General features: G+C 34.1%; 1 protein-coding gene across 1 annotated transcript in view; it reads left to right on the forward strand.

The window, feature by feature from the left end:
* The window catches only part of TRPM7 (transient receptor potential cation channel subfamily M member 7), a 104,375-nt gene extending 88,069 nt beyond the window's left edge, over positions 1-16,306 (forward strand). Inside the window, exons 30-39 of the mRNA XM_019730656.2 lie at positions 739-773; positions 2,675-2,700; positions 4,742-4,792; positions 4,872-4,937; positions 5,558-5,841; positions 5,968-6,050; positions 6,212-6,417; positions 9,148-9,199; positions 9,286-9,392; positions 15,134-16,306. Of these exons, the coding sequence (XP_019586215.2) occupies positions 739-773; positions 2,675-2,700; positions 4,742-4,792; positions 4,872-4,937; positions 5,558-5,841; positions 5,968-6,050; positions 6,212-6,417; positions 9,148-9,199; positions 9,286-9,392; positions 15,134-15,264 (1,041 nt within the window). The 3' untranslated portion in view covers positions 15,265-16,306. The remainder of the gene's footprint in view (positions 1-738; positions 774-2,674; positions 2,701-4,741; positions 4,793-4,871; positions 4,938-5,557; positions 5,842-5,967; positions 6,051-6,211; positions 6,418-9,147; positions 9,200-9,285; positions 9,393-15,133) is intronic.

The raw sequence follows: 16,306 nt of genomic DNA on the forward strand, positions 1-16,306 counted from the left end.
AAATTTGAAAAAAATCTAGAAATAATTTCAGTGGAGGCGAAAATAACAGCAGAGCAGAGAATAACTGAATTGGACCAGAGTGTAACGTAGAATTGTAGTTAGATGGAAAATGTATTAAGCATAAAGAGACATGGAAAATATGTCTAAATTGGCCTTGAAAGAACAGACAGAATTTGAAGAGATTATATAAATAGATTAGAATTTTGCAAATTGAAATATATGAGGATTCAAATTCAAGAAGCATCAGTCCTAAATTTGGGAATTAAAAATAAATCCACAACCAGAAGTATTATAAAACTGCAGAATAAAAATCATATGCACATATATATACAGAAAAAGGCTTTAATGAAATACACTTAAGTGTGATTAGTGATTTCTCTGTTCACAGGTTGCATGATTTTAATTTTTCTCTTTATACTTTGATGTGCTTTTCTTTTGTCAAGGTCACATTATTTTTAGAATCAAATGTGTATTTAAAGAAAAGAAAATAGTCATCAGAAACAAAGAACTAGCTAGACTATGTTGTAGGAAATAGCAGCCAGGAAATTCTTTATTCTATTTTGTGGGATGGTCTTACAGTAGTTACACTCATTTATTATTTTATTAGTTCAGTTGTATAAAATAAAGACTTCATATTTTTCAGGCCATCATTCTTAAAACGTACCATAGGAAAAAAAAGTGTTAAATAAACATTTATGCTTCTTTTAACTTTTTGTTCGTGTTTGTTTTTGACTGAAGGATTGGTTACAAGATAGACCATCAAGCAGAGAAATGTAAGTCAGCCTTTTGTTATCATTAGCCTGTAAAGTATCGTAGTTATTGTATGTTGTCTTTTTTGTTTTTTGCTCTTTGCTTCATTCCTGTAACAGTTCTTTATCTATGGGTAATGATTACTTTAAGCATCTCCTGTCTTTATATAAAAGAGATTGGGGGAACTTAATTATGAGTTAAATTTATAATTTTATATAGTTCCACTATAATTATAGTCAGACTATAATTACAACTCTACTAAAATCTTCCTTATAATGATACAATTCTTATTATTTAGTTCTGTTTTAAACTTACTCTTCAATAAATTTGTTTGAAAACCTAGTTTGACACTTTAGTTTTGCACTTGCATAACTTCTCTGCCCAGCATTCTAATCAACAAACCTTACACCTGCTTTTGGAAAGCACTTTGATAATTAGAGCAGTAATACACCGCACGTTAAAAGCCCGCATCTAGGGAGATCCACTGGAAAGCTGATGTAGTAATCCAGAACCAAAAGTGGAAACAAAAGGCAATCTGACAGGTAATCATCCCCAGAAAGTAAAAAATTGTAGGTATAGATTAAACATAATCATAAACAAAAATCAAAGATAATTTCTGTGTTTCCAGCCTGGGAATTAGCATTTTCAGATTTCAAAGGACATTTTTTAAAAAGTCATCCTGTTTTGATATTCACTTGATACTGGAAGCACGATAAAGTTATTATGTGAGTTATTATCAACTATTTGAGAAGAGAAGCCAATTTGAGGGAAATTCTTAAATATTCCACAGCGTTTTCCCCATTTCTTTCTGTGCCTCAAAAATAGATGTGAATATATACAGAAGAAAATAAACCAAGTGCCACATGGATATGCAGTTGTTCAAACTTTGGGTACCCTGGCCCTGAATGGCATTTGGAACACCTATCTATAATCACACTTCTTCAGAAAAGAAAGTCTTTTAATCACCAAAACCATGGAATGTAAATACAGGATAGGTACTTAAAGTTGATTTTAATTCACCTAACGAGAACATTGTCTTACAGAAAGGTGGAGTTGGTCAGCATTCTTTGGGTGCTGAGAAAAGAGTGGTTGATCAGCAGCAGACAAATGATGCTAGGGTCAACATACTTCCTGTAAGAAAAGGTTTATGTTATTAAGGTGAAAATCAACAGGAAATACCAGGATCAGATAGAATGTAAGAACTGGAAAATTCAAGACTGCAAAGATCTTCTACTCCAGAGGTCCTTTCTGGATCTAGTCCTTTCAGTCCTCAGCAAGGCCACTTAGCTGTATAATGGGAGAGCTAAGCCTCTAACCCTTTTTTCTTGATTCCCATTCCAAACTCTTTTCCACTACACTTGTGTCTCTTATTTGCACTGGAATTGGTGGAATTAATAGAACCTCCACTTGGTCCCAATATACATTGTTATATAAATAAATATATTCAATTTTGGAATTTTTTTCAACATTAGAAACTGAATTTTGCAAAATGACATCTATTTATTGTTCTCTCAGTTTTTTGCCCATCAATTCTATTGCAGTATTTTTAGAAACCTACAGAGTCATTTCATGGAATTATTATAGTATTGGAATGAGTCTTCACAAGTAGAGAAGTAATGGAATATTTTACTCTATTAGTATTAACTATCACTTTGGCATCAGACTCCTAATAATTATGTAGGCATAATTGGAGGTACAAGTTACTGATAAAGTGTGTGCATATGTATAATATATATACATATCTATGTGTGAATTTGACATTGGCTCAAGGGAAATGGCAAATATTCAAGCAAAAGTGAATCTGAATCTCAGAACTTCCTATTAATGTTATATTAAGTAATCATAATAACTTAATAAAATAAAAAATTATGGTAACCAAAACTAAAATTGTGACATAACTTTTATTTTTTTGGTGTTTCTTTAGGCCATCAGAAGAAGGAACGTTAAATGGTGAGTGGTAGATTTAATGTGAAAAAAATGAGGATCATATATGATCATCTATTATAGCAAATATTATATTATCCTAGGTAAGAAATTTTAGACTTCATGTTTTAAAAAGTCAGTGTAGTACAAAGTTCTTCCCTCAACTATTTTCTCTTCAACACACAAACTCACCATGTGAATGATGATCTCTTTACTGTCACTCCACTCCCCTTCATTCCTGCTACCCAGCCTGTTCCTTCCCTTATATTCCTTTTTAGTGAATGATGCTCCTTCAGTCAGCTAGGTGAAGCCTGAGTGGGAGTTATTCTTGGCCCCCTTGACCCTGCAGTCACAAAGTCCTGTTGTATTTTTCTCTAGAATCCATCCTCCACTGTACATCCTGCTGCTGCTTTGAGTTCAGACCCTCATCATTTTTTTTAACCTTTTATTAAACTATACAATATATGTATATAATAGTGCAGATAAAAGCCTCCACCTCAATGAATTCTCAGTAAGCGAGCATACCCATATAATCAACACCCAGATCCCAAAATACAGTATTGCCAATATCTCAGTTCCTTGTGTCCTCTTCTTATTATAACTACTGTGCCAAAATAACACAGATTAGTTTTGCATTTGTGTGTGTGTGTGTATGCGTGTGTGTATGGTATAGTATATAAATGGAATCATGCAATATGTACTATTCCATGTCTGACTTCTTCCTGCTAACACATTTTTATGAGATTCATCAATATTGCTGTGTATAGTGGTTGTTTGTGCATTCTCACTACTGTACAGTATTTCCTTATGTGAATATATTGAATTCACTTATCCATTCTCCTATTTGATGGGCATTTCGGTGGTTTTCAATGTGTGACTATTATGAATAATGCTGTTATAAGCATTCTTGTTCATGTTGTTTGGGAAATACATGTATTTATTTTCTGTTGGGTATATACCTAGAAGTGGAATTGCTAAGTAGTAGGGTATGCATATGTTCACATTTAGTAGTTACTGCCAAATAGGTTTCTGAAGTGGTTGTGCCTGTTTGGCTTCCCTTCTACTCAACTGTTCTGGCAACAAAATGGTTTTTCTGAAAGATCTGCTCTTGTCACTCCTCTGCTTTACATTTTTCCCACTGTCATTGCAGAAAATCCAGTATCCTTTCTTAGCATGGCATATTTGACTCTTAATAATTTGGTATTCCCTGCTTCTGTAGCTTTACCTTCTACAGGTATGCCTACACTCTTGCTCATTAATGTGCAATCTTGGTTGCATATCCAAATACTTGTAAAGAATCACTTGTATGATGACACATACCAACAGAATTAGAATAATTTGGAGTGAGATCTGGGTAGGTGTATGTTGAAGGAGCCCCACAGGTGATTTTTATACCACCGTTTAACTGCTCTTCGACCAGGAGGCATTTGGTACCCCTCCTCTATAGGGCTATTGTGTGTGTGTGTGTGTGTGTGTGTGTACACATGTATTTTGTATTTATCACACAGTATTGAAACTGTTGATTAACTTCCTTCTGCAGGACAGTAAGTTCTTTTTCATTTATATTCTAGAAACTTAACACAAAGCAGATTCAATTTATTTTTCATTTTTCTCACTACAGTGAAAAAGTAAAGTCCTCAATTATATTGAGAGATGGAGGAGGGGCTTTTTTGGTATGTTTCATATTCCAGAAGTTCATCTTCTCATGATCAACACACTAAAATGTTTACATGGCTACAGATCCAAGCCCCCAAAGTTCTGAAACTAAAAAATATTTTTCTTTTTGAGTAGGAGGTATAGGAAGAATGCTGTTTATGATAGGAGAGTGTGAAATATGATGTGCTTTTTTCCCTTCCAGGTTTCTGAGTGCACAGTTACCACTAATCTGGCATAGTGAAATAGGGTAATATGGCACATGATCAACATGTTTTATTACTTGTTTTTTCTGTTTTTGTGAAGAAAGTTTATATGAAGGAAACTTAGGACAATTATATGAGAAGGTCTGGGCAAATATTTACGCGGCATCAGTACTTTTAAAAGGGTCTCATTTGTTTATTTGCCATTTTAGGTCTTGCTTCTCCATTTAAACCAGTAATGGATACGAATTACTATTACTCAGGTCAGTAATATTTTAAAAAAAGTCTAATAATATTTTTAGCTTTTCAGGTTTTCATAATTTCTCTCTCATTTTTATGCAGCTGTGGAAAGAAATAACTTGATGAGATTATCCCAGAGCATTCCATTTACACCTGTGCCTCCAAGAGGTAAATCCAAAAAGTAAAGAAAGAAAAGGGAACATAATTTATTAATACGTGATTTTTAGCTGGGATATAGAACATGGGTGGTGACAGAAAGAAGGATCACATTAGTAAATGTCAATTTCATACAAATTTTAATTATCCTGACTACTGTAAGAGTTAGGTATGTTTAAATAGAAAAAGGAAGCATCAGAAGTATTGAGTTTCTCTTTTTCTTGTATATCCAGAAGCAGTGATGTATTCTAATTAAAAAAAGCTCTTAATCCCTTGTCTGGTTCGAAAGCATAGATAAATGGACATCACAGGGTTTGTAGAATGGAAAGTTCTAACGTCCTGTCTAAAAGTTTAAGAGTGATTAGAACTCCCAGTGCTTTCTAAAAGTTCTTCTTGAAAATGTTCACAATTTCAAAAATGCTTATCATTACTAAACATACATGAAATTTAGAAATATTAAATTGATTTCTGAACATTTGTTGTCCTTTAACTTCTTGTATAAAACTGCAATTTGGCTCATCTGTTCTATTGCTTACTTAATATTAACCAAAGATACCTTTCAGTTTTTATTCTGCCTTGTCATTTTTAAAGAGTTATAATTTGACCTTAAAATATATTCATTTATGTTGCAGGTGAGCCTGTCACAGTGTATCGCTTGGAAGAGAGTTCACCCAACATATTGAATAACAGCATGTCTTCTTGGTCACAGCTAGGCCTCTGTGCCAAAATAGAGTTTTTAAGTAAAGAGGAGATGGGAGGAGGTTTACGGAGAGCTGTGAAAGTACAGTGTACCTGGTCAGAACATGATATCCTCAAATCAGGGCATCTTTATATTATCAAATCTTTTCTTCCTGAGGTGGTTAACACATGGTCAAGTATTTACAAAGAAGATACGGTTCTACATCTCTGTCTCAGAGTAAGTGCTAATGAATGCATAACAGTAGAACATTATTTGACCTTTGTGTTTTCACTTCTAAAGTATGATAAACCAAGTAAAATCTTAGTATTAGTGTTGAAAAGTGTTTGTTTTTCTGCTCTGTAGGAAATTCAGCAACAGAGAGCAGCACAGAAACTCACATTTGCCTTCAACCAAATGAAGCCAAAATCCATACCATATTCTCCAAGGTAAATTTAAATTTTTCTGGGACCTTTTAGGGTTATGTGGATAGCATTCTATTTTGACCTTCATTATTGATGCTGAATATGTAATTATTCACTCATTTTAAAGATCAGTTAGACTTTTATTGACAAAACTGCTAGTAATATCTATAACTGTTTTTCATAAGGTTCCTTGAAGTTTTCCTGCTGTATTGCCATTCAGCAGGACAGTGGTTTGCTGTGGAAGAATGTATGACTGGAGAATTTAGAAAATACAACAATAATAATGGTGATGAGATTATTCCAACTAATACACTGGAAGAGATCATGTTAGCCTTTAGCCACTGGACTTACGAATATACAAGAGGGGAATTACTGGTACTTGATTTGCAAGGTAAATTGATTAAAATACTGCTAAAGTGAAATTGTGCAGTAGTTTCTCACCTATTCATGTGTTGTGAATGATTTACAGAAATCTGCTAATTTATAAATAGGTAAAATCTTAGGTCAGTAGAGTCTCTGTCAAAGCAAGTCACTAACTACTATAACATATAGCCATCAGGGCACTAAATATTGGGATCTGGCTATCTTAATTGTTATTTAGTTAATACAGATGTTTTGATAAGCAAAAATGTAAAATCCCTTATTCTACTCTTACGTGTATAAGGTGTAGCCTTAGTCTTTTGAAAATATGAAGACCATTTCTTTAAAACAGTAATAAGTATCGCTATTGTTCCTGGTGTTTATGTTATCTCTTACTGTGAGCTAAACTACCTAAATATTTAGTGGATTAAAACAGTCATTTTATTTGCTTATAGTTCTTTGGCTCAGGAATTTGGACTCGGCCTACTGGGGATGGCTCATCTCTGTTGTCCCCTCAGAAGGTTCAAAACAGCTCAGTACTAGTTTGCACAGCTTGACTAGAGCCAAATGCCTGGGTCTCTGTACACTGATAGCTGAATTATTCAGTTGTCCACAAACTGAAATCTCCACATGGCTAACTAGCTTGGGCTTTCTGATAGCAGGGTAGTTTAAAGTAGCTAGATTTCTTACGTGGTAGCTGGCTTCCTCCAGAGAGAAAGCAGAAACTCTTAGGACCAGGCCCAGAACTGGCCCAGATCCCTTCTTCCACATTTTAGTGGTCATGGCAAGTAATAAAGACAGACCAGATTCTAAAGGTAAGGAATACATTCCAGCACTTGGTTGGTGGAGATACATGTTACAAGGAGGAAAAACTGATCATAGCCATCTTTGTTGAGAGAGTGTCCTACATGTAAAAAAAAGAAAAGAAATTGTGGGCTGGGATTGGGCAGATTTGCTTACAGTAATGTCTAAGCAAATTACTTTCCTCTGACCCTGTGCAGCTTCACAGCAGGGTTAGAGGAAAGTAAAGTTGACCAAGTTGCCAGCTCTGCCTAGATGATGCTCTCACATTGTAGCTTTCATAATCTTTTCTCTAAAGAGAAGCCTTAGTTTCAAATGTCAGCACAGACCAGATTTCAAACTCACATGAGAACAATTGTTTATAATGTTTATCACTTGATGACTTCTTTCATTATATAGATGCAAATATAAAGTATTTGTTGAAAAGCAAATAGGTGGTATTGATGCAGCTCAAGAAAGATAATCTGTGTAAAAATACCTATATTTTCAGTAGTTCATCATTTTACACAAAGGACTAAGTGATATATAGTGAAAATCTGATGTGTATTATTACACAGTCCAGTCCAATTAAGTAAAAAGGATCTTAAAGTATATTCTTAAATATCATTTAATTATCTCCAAACGTGTAGGCAGTGAGGCTAACCACATTTTGTCTACACTGTTAATTTAAAAGATATCAGTTCTTTTCAGTAAGCAAAGTAGTTATGATGTTTTCTACATAGTTAATATGTTCATGGAGCCATTTTTCATAGAAGTATTATAGATAGTTACTACAATCAGTTAATTTAGAAAAATATAAAGGAATAAAGTGTTCTCATCTTTATTGTGTTTTTTTTTTACCTCTGAAGACAAATGCGACAAATACGGAGGTGTTTTTTTCTTATTTTTAGTCATTTTGTTTTGTGTTATTTTTTTCCAGTCAGGATTGCGCATGTAGGTGTGTGTTTACTTGTTTTTTTCCACGTAACAATATATTACAGGCATCTTCTGGGTCAGTACTGATAAATTTGAGTTACTCTTTTTAATATCTGCAGGATAGTCTGTAGTATGGAGGTAGTAGCATGATTTATATCCTGTACTGAGAGACATTCACCCTATTTGTAGTTTTTTGTTTTGTTTTTGATTGGGTGTTTTGTTTTTTGGCTCTTACAAACAGTGCTGCAACAAACATACACATGTATTCCTGTTTTTACTTCCATCAAGTAGATTCCTAAATTGGCTTAGTAAGAAGAGATGCCTACTGCCAGGTCACTTTTCCAGAAGGTTGTAGGAATTCATACTCAACACTGTGTGAGTGTCCATTTTCCCCCAATCTCTCCAGGACTGAACATTCTTAATTTTTGCCAATCTGATGAGTAAAAAGTAGTATCATGTTTTTCATTTTGGCTTTTCTTATTGTGAAATTGTAACCATTCTATTAGATTTCATCCTAATGGGTCAAATATTTATAATTATTCATATGTCAGTTGGTGTTATTTATTTATATGAATGAATAGATGAGAGAGACTGGAAAGATTTAACCACACTTTTGACACCTCAGGGTAGGGCTGGAGGTAAAGGAAGATGTCCGCCATTCTTTATGCCTTTATGATTCTAATTGTTCTTTGCTAACTGAGGTGAAACAAGGGTATATTGTGTAGACCTTTTACATAAGGAGATATTTGTTTGCAACCTTGGCCCTGTTGCATCAGAGGCTGGTGCCATCAGGAGCTCACACGCATACCTACCAACTCTCACATTTAACTGGTTCACATAGCAGGAGTTGTGTTTGTTCCTGGTGCGGTGTTGAAGTCATAAGTCAAGTTATGAAATATCAAGAGAGAAAAACTATACTTTTGAATAATTTAACATTGTGTAACGGTCGATGATATTAAAATCTCTCATGACTTTTTATTATGTAGCTGTCAATGTTTACATCAATTATGTAATATAAATTATTTTTTTATATATACATATAAAGGAGTGGGTGAAAATTTGACTGACCCATCGGTGATAAAAGCAGAAGAAAAGAGGTAATAAGTTTTAATAATTTCATTAAGACTTAATTTCACAACTTTGAATTCTACATAAACTTGTTTTTTAACTACCAATTCCATAGATCCTGTGATATGGTTTTTGGCCCAGCAAATCTTGGAGAAGATGCAATAAAAAACTTTAGAGCAAAACATCACTGTAATTCTTGCTGTAGAAAGCTTAAACTTCCAGGTAAACATTTTCTTAATCAGTGTAATGTATAAATTGTTAGCAAAATTGGTTACTATAATGCTTCCTTTGTAAGTCCAGAGACACAAATACACATTGTTGGTTATAAATGGATCTATGCTTTCTTTCATTACTTATAAAAGCACAAAGCTCATTCATTTAATACATATTTATTATGTGTCTGCTGGATGCCAGGAATTGTGCTAGATGCTGACGATACAAAAGTGACTCAAACAAACGTGGTCCCTGCCCTCAGTGCAGTTTAGTCAAATCTTGAATACTGACAAGATTAACGGAGTTATAGGACTGTCATAAATGCCAAGCAGAATGCTACTTAGGGAACTGACAGCTTTGCCTAAAACTGAAGGATGAAGAGACTTTCAAGTTAGCCTGGCAGAGAGTTAGGAAAAGAGTATTCCATGAAAGCCAGGACCAGAAACTGCAGATACATTCTCTCACGATCGTACCTTCATCTTTGTATTGGAAGAATTATAGGTTATTACTGAATTATATGTTATAGTATAAACCAGTGGTCTCACCCTTTGGTGTGCATCTGAATTTCCTGTGGGACTTTTAAAAATTATAGATGGCTGGGACTCGCCCTTGAGCTGTATTTTTAAAAGTCCCTCTCATTATGACCAACAATGTAGTAGTTAAGGGCTTGGATTGGGAGCCAGGCTGCATGGCTTTAGAGAACACCTACACCATAGAGACTTTTTTTTTGAGGATTAAATTGGTATTAAGTTAGTATTTGTGGTACTTAGAACAGTGCCACGCACATAGTAAGCATGCAGATGGTACTGTTTTTTAATTTTAATTGTTCATTATTAGTATACAGAAATACCATTGTGTTTTTGTTGTTTTGTTTACTGACCTTATATCCTGCAGCCTTGCTTAACTTAATTCTTTCTAGGAGCCTTTTTTTGTAAACTCTGTGGAATATTCTGAGTAGACAATAGAGACAGTTTTGTCACTTCTTTTCCATCCTGTATGCCTTTTATTCATTTTTTCTTTACTTTTTGCAAGGAATTCCAGTACAAAGTTAAGTAGGAATAATTTGAGTAGACGTTCTTGCTTTGGTCCCAAAGGGAAAAACATTCAGTCTCTCACCATTACGATGATTTTAGCTGTAAAGGATTTTATAGATCCCTTTTTAAGTTTAGGAAGTTTGCTTCTACTTCTTATTTCTTGAAAATTCTTATCCTGAATAGATACTGAATTTTGTCAGATTTTTTTTTTGCGTCTATTTTTATACAATCATTTTTCTTCTTTAATTGGTTAACATTACATTTTTATTACATTTGTTTTTTGAAATGTTGAACCAGTCTTGAATTTCCAGGATAAACTCCACTTTCTCAGGACATACGATCTTTTTTTATGTATTGCTGGACTCAATCTGCTAATATTTTCTTGAGGATTTTTGCATCTATGTTCATGAAAAATATTGATCTATAGCGTTTTTTCCCTTTGTACTGTCATTGTCTTGTTTAGATATCAGGATAATATTAACCTTAAAAATAAGTTAGGGGGCTGGCCCGGTGGCTCAGGTGGTTAGAGCTCCGTGCTCCTAACTCCGAAGGCTGCTGGTTTGATTCCCACATGGGCCAGTGGGCTCTCAAGCACAAGGTTGCCAGTTCGATTCCTCAAGTCCTGCAAGGGATAGTGGGCTAGCAACGGCAACTAGCAACGGCAACTGGACCTGGAGCTGAGCTGCGCCCTCCACAACTAAGACTGAAAGGACAACAACTTGATTTGGAAAAAAAGTCCTGGAAGTACACACTGTTCCCCAATAAAGTGCTGTTCCCCTTCTCCAATAAAATCTTTAAAAAGAAAAAAAATAAGTTAGAAGCGTTCACACCTCTTCTGGTTTGGGGAATAGATTATATAGAATTGATATCCCCTCTTTAAATGTTTGGTATAATTGTCTAGTGAAACCATTTCAGTCTGAAGCTTTCTTTGTCAGATGATTTTTAACTGTTTATTTTTTTAAATAGATATAGAACTGTTGAGGTTATCAGTTTCTTTTTGAGTGAGTTTTAGTAGTTTGTGTCTTTCAACAAATTGGTCCCTTTTATTTAAATTGTCAGGTTTATGGGCATAGGTATTTATATTAGTATCTTATTTTCTTAATGTCTGTGGGGTCTGTGGTGAGTTATCTCTTTTATTATGGTAATTATGCTTTTTGTTTCTTGGTCAGTCTGACTAAAGGCATACTGATTTTATTGATACTTTCAAAGCACCAGCTTTTGTTTTCATTGTTTTACTCTAATTATTTTTGTCTTCCTGCTGGCTCTGGGTTTAGTTTTTCTCTAGTTTGTTAAGGTAAAAGCTTGGATTATTGATTTGAGACCTTTTCTAAGAAAAACATTTAGTGCTATAAATTTTCCTCTAAACATTGTGTTAGCTACATCCCATACATTTTGGTATGTTTTATTTTTTGTTTTTATTTACTTAGAAATATTTCTTATTTCTCTTGAGATTTCTTCTTTGACCTATGGACTACTTAAAAGTGTCTTTTTCAGTTCTCAAATATTTGTAAATTTTCCAGTTATCTTTCTGTTATTGATTTCTGATTTAACTTTATTAAAATAAGAGAATATACTTTGTATGATTTCAATCAAAAATTTTTTTAATTGTTTATAGTCTCTCTGGTGAACATTGCATATGCACTTCAAGAGAATATTCCATTGTTGAGTGGTGTGTCTATAAATGTTAATTAAGGAAAGCTTTGATAGTGTTCAGGATTTTTTTATATCCTTGCTGATTTTCTGTCCACTTGTTCTGTTGATTACTTAGAAAGGAGGTCTCTAAGTATAAGTGTGGATTCATCTGGTTTACCTTTCAGTTTTATTAGTTTTCATTTATTTTGAAGCTTTGTTGTTAGGTTCATACACATTTACAGTTGTTGTATCTTCTTGGTGAACTGATTCTTTTTAGCATTATGTAATGCCGTGGTAATTTTCCTTGTTCTTAAGTCTCTTGTCTGATACTAACATAGCTACTCTAGCTATCTTTTAATTAGTGCTTTCATCAGATATCTTTTCCCAATTCTTTTTTACCTATATATATTAATTATATTTAAAGTGTTTCTTGTAAACCGCATATAATTGGGTCCTTGGTTTAATTTGTTTTTTTAAATCTGACAGTTTCCATCTTTAATTGGTGTTTTAGACCCTTTACATTTTTTTTTCAGATTAGACCCTTTACATTTAATGTAATTATCAGTACAGTTAGATTTAGATCTGTTGTTTTATCATTTTCTGATTGATGTCTCTGGATTGTTTTTAAGTGGGGGATTCCCCTCTCTGTTTTAGTATTCTATTTTATGTTTGCTTAGTGTTTTTAATAGCTCTTCTTTAGTTATGTAAGGATGTGTGTATTTTGCCTTCATTCCTGTAGGATGTTTTCACTAATCTAGAATTTTAGATTGACCCTTCTTTTTAAGCACTTAAAAAATATTCTGTTGTCTTCTGCCCTCTTACTATTTATGATGAAAACTCCACAGTCATTTAAATTGTTGTTTCCGTATATGTGATGTGTCATTATAATCTAGCCCCTTTCAAGATTTATTCTTTATCTTTGGTATTCAACAGTTTGATTCTAATATTTCTAGTTGTGGCTTTCTATGAGTTTATTTAGTTTCAGGTTTATTTAGCTTCTTGAATTTGCATATTTGTGACATATTAAATTTGGGGATCTTCTATTTCTTCAAATATTTGTTCTGCATCAGTCTCTTTTCATCTTTTTCTGGGCTCCCATAATGAGAAAATTAGATCTTTGTTACTGTCCCCCAGGATCTTGAGACTCTTATTAACCCATGGTTACACTATTAGTTAGCAACATTATCAGGGCGTGATTTATAATTGTCTTTCTCCATTGTTCTTTGTGTACAATGCCTCTACAAAGGCATTAGTTTGCATTCCCTAAGGCCATACTGTCATAGTCTTGAATTCAAAATTTATCAAAAATTTTTCATGCAGTAGCAAATACTCGTATATATTTGGGTTATTGAATATAGACTGTTAAAGTAAAATGAAAGTTTGTATTCTGCCTGTCAGTTCTATTTTATATGGACATAAAAGTATAAGGGTAAATGCATGAATATGGTTAATTTATAAATTTGATATTACTGCATTGTTTTCTAATTCTGCAACTATTCTCCCTATATCCATAGCTCCTTTAGTGACTTCATCCTATCCCATATCTGTAAATGCAGCCTACATACTGATAGTACCAAACTAACTGGAGCCTTAACTTGTTTCCTGAGCTCCTGTTTTTATATTCAGTTTCCTACATTTCTACTTGGATAACCTAAAGCATCTTTATTAATAATATGTTCATTCCAGGACTTTTGACTTTTATTTTCCACCCTTACTGAAAAAACTTTGCTTCCCATCTTATTAATGGTTACACAATTGCCCAGGCTCAAAACCTAAAAGCTAGCCAATTCCTTTTTTTTCCCTCTAACCTTCCGGAACCAATCTATCAGATTCTGTCTACTCATAATTCTGAAATCCTAGAATTCATTGATTTCTCTTTACCTACACTGCCACCATTTTGTTTCCTGGATTCTTACCAATTGCCCCCTAATAAGACTTCACATGATAATCAGAATAGTTATTTAAAACAAATCTGACTTTTCTCTCTTAAGACTGCTTAAAACCTTCCAGTGCATTTTGATTGTCATCTGTACTCCTTGCCATAAATCGGGGTCAGCAACCTTTTCTGTAAAAGACAAGGTAGCAAATATTTTAGGCTTTGTGTGCTATATGGCCTTGTCACAGCTGCCTACCTCTACGATTGTAGTGCAGAAATAGGCATAGAGATTCTATAAAAAAAATGATTGTGGCTTCATTCCAATACAACTATTAATAAAAACAGCTGAGCAGAATTGGTGCACAGACTGTAGTTTGATAACCCTTGGCCATTAAGTACTGCTTGACCTCATTTTCTACTAGTCTTCCCCTCATTCACTGTATAGAATACCACACTATCTTCATGCCATTCTTTTTGGGGGGGAGGAATATTGGGGAACAGTGTGTTTTTCCAGGGCCCACCAGCTCCAAGTCATTGTCCTTCAATCTAGTTGTGGAGGGCTCAGCTCACTGGCCCATGTGGGAATTAAACCAGCAACCCTGTTGTTCAGAGCTTGCTCTCTAAGCAACTGAACCATCTGGCCGCCCCACTTCATGCCATTCTTAGAACACATCAAGTCCGTTTTATTCTTATAGTCTGCAGTTAACTTTCCCTCTGTCTAGAACACCCCTCCTAGAGCTTTAATAGGTCACTTCTCAATATTTAAATCTTTACTCAAATGTTTACTCCTATGGCATTTCTGTACAGCTCTGTCTAAAAGAATCACCTTATGTCATCTCTCATTTGGCCCTCATCACATTATTTTCTTCAAAGCACTGTTACTACTTAATAATTCTGTCATTTTTCTATTTGTTTTTCTTCACCCCCTAGAATGTAAGCTCCATGAGAGCAGGGACCTTTCCTGCCTTGTTCATTGTTATGTTTCCACACTTATTTGAGGTAATGACTCATAGAGCATAATAATTTCATGGAAGAATAACTGATTTCATTTTTATGTGTATAAATTTTGTGACTTGAATTTACAACAACCTGGTAGAAAATGGATCTGGCATGTTTAGAGGAAAATTGATGTAGAAATGTTCTTAATTTTCCATTTCTAAGAAATACTCACTTTTTTTTTCCGTTTTTTGTTGCAATGGTGAATATAGACCTGAAGAGGAATGACTATACACCTGATAAGATTATATTTCCTCAGGATGAGCCTTCTGATTTGACTCTTCAGCCTGGAAGTTCCACCAAAGAATCAGAATCAACTAATTCTATTCGTCTGATGTTATAACTGAATCATTGGTTTTGCCTACACCTCACAACAATGTTACTGTGTCACTTCCTTTATGAGGAAATTGTTTGGTAATATAGAAAAGTATGTGCAAATTGAATATACTGACTCTGGCACAGTTAAAAGGTCAATATTTTTTTGACCTGATGAAACTAGTCAGTCAGGAACTCCCTATAGGATACAGCTAGCAGCTGTTAAAATTTAAAGGTAAAGGAAAATTAGTATTTATAACGTTTTAAAGGGCTCTTTTCAGCAGAGGATTTCATTTGACTTTGTTCTGATGAGGGTGATACCCTCTCTCATGGGGTGCAATACCATTAACCAAAGTTGTGTGTCCGTGCAGGTCTTATTGGCAGCTGGTTTACTGCCATTCAGCTAGCGAAATGAAGAAATCACCCAGCCTTTTTGCAGTCAGACATCTTCCTCAGTAAGTTTTAGTGTGTTCAGTGATGATGTCATTTAGTTCCTGGCTAGATGCTTGTTGGCCACAGGAAAGGTGGTGACTTGTTATTTCTAGATCCACAGGGATATAAGAAGCCTGAGCTAAAAATCATTTTCTAAGAGGGACTTTATGAATCAGGGTTAGGCTCCATATTTAAAGATAGAGCCAGTTTTTTGTTAAATAGAGCCCAAATTGTGCAAAAGTGTTCGCAGTTTTTTTTTTTAAAACGAAAACATTCTTTTATCAAGTCATTGTTAAGTAGAAAAAAGCCATGGTAGACTGGTATAACCTAAATATATCAAAGGAGCAACTTAACTCATTGTTTAAGAGAAGTTACCTTGTGAGAAAAGTTAAAGTACTTTTTTCCTATCTGTATCTGTCATGACAACCTGGAAGTTACATACTTCTCCAAAGATTTTATTGGCCAGTATATCAAATCAGGATGTAAACATGAACTCTCGCATCTATTTAAAATTGTGTAGGAACATCTGAACATGAATTTTGTTTGTGGTACTTATTTAAGAAATTGAGTTGGATTATCATGTTGGGAGATTGCAATGCAACTTTTATGTCAATAAAATGTAATTTAATTGCCCCAGA

The sequence above is a fragment of the Rhinolophus sinicus genome, linkage group LG03 (assembly GCF_036562045.2).
Source record: "Rhinolophus sinicus isolate RSC01 linkage group LG03, ASM3656204v1, whole genome shotgun sequence".
NCBI lineage: Eukaryota > Metazoa > Chordata > Mammalia > Chiroptera > Rhinolophidae > Rhinolophus > Rhinolophus sinicus.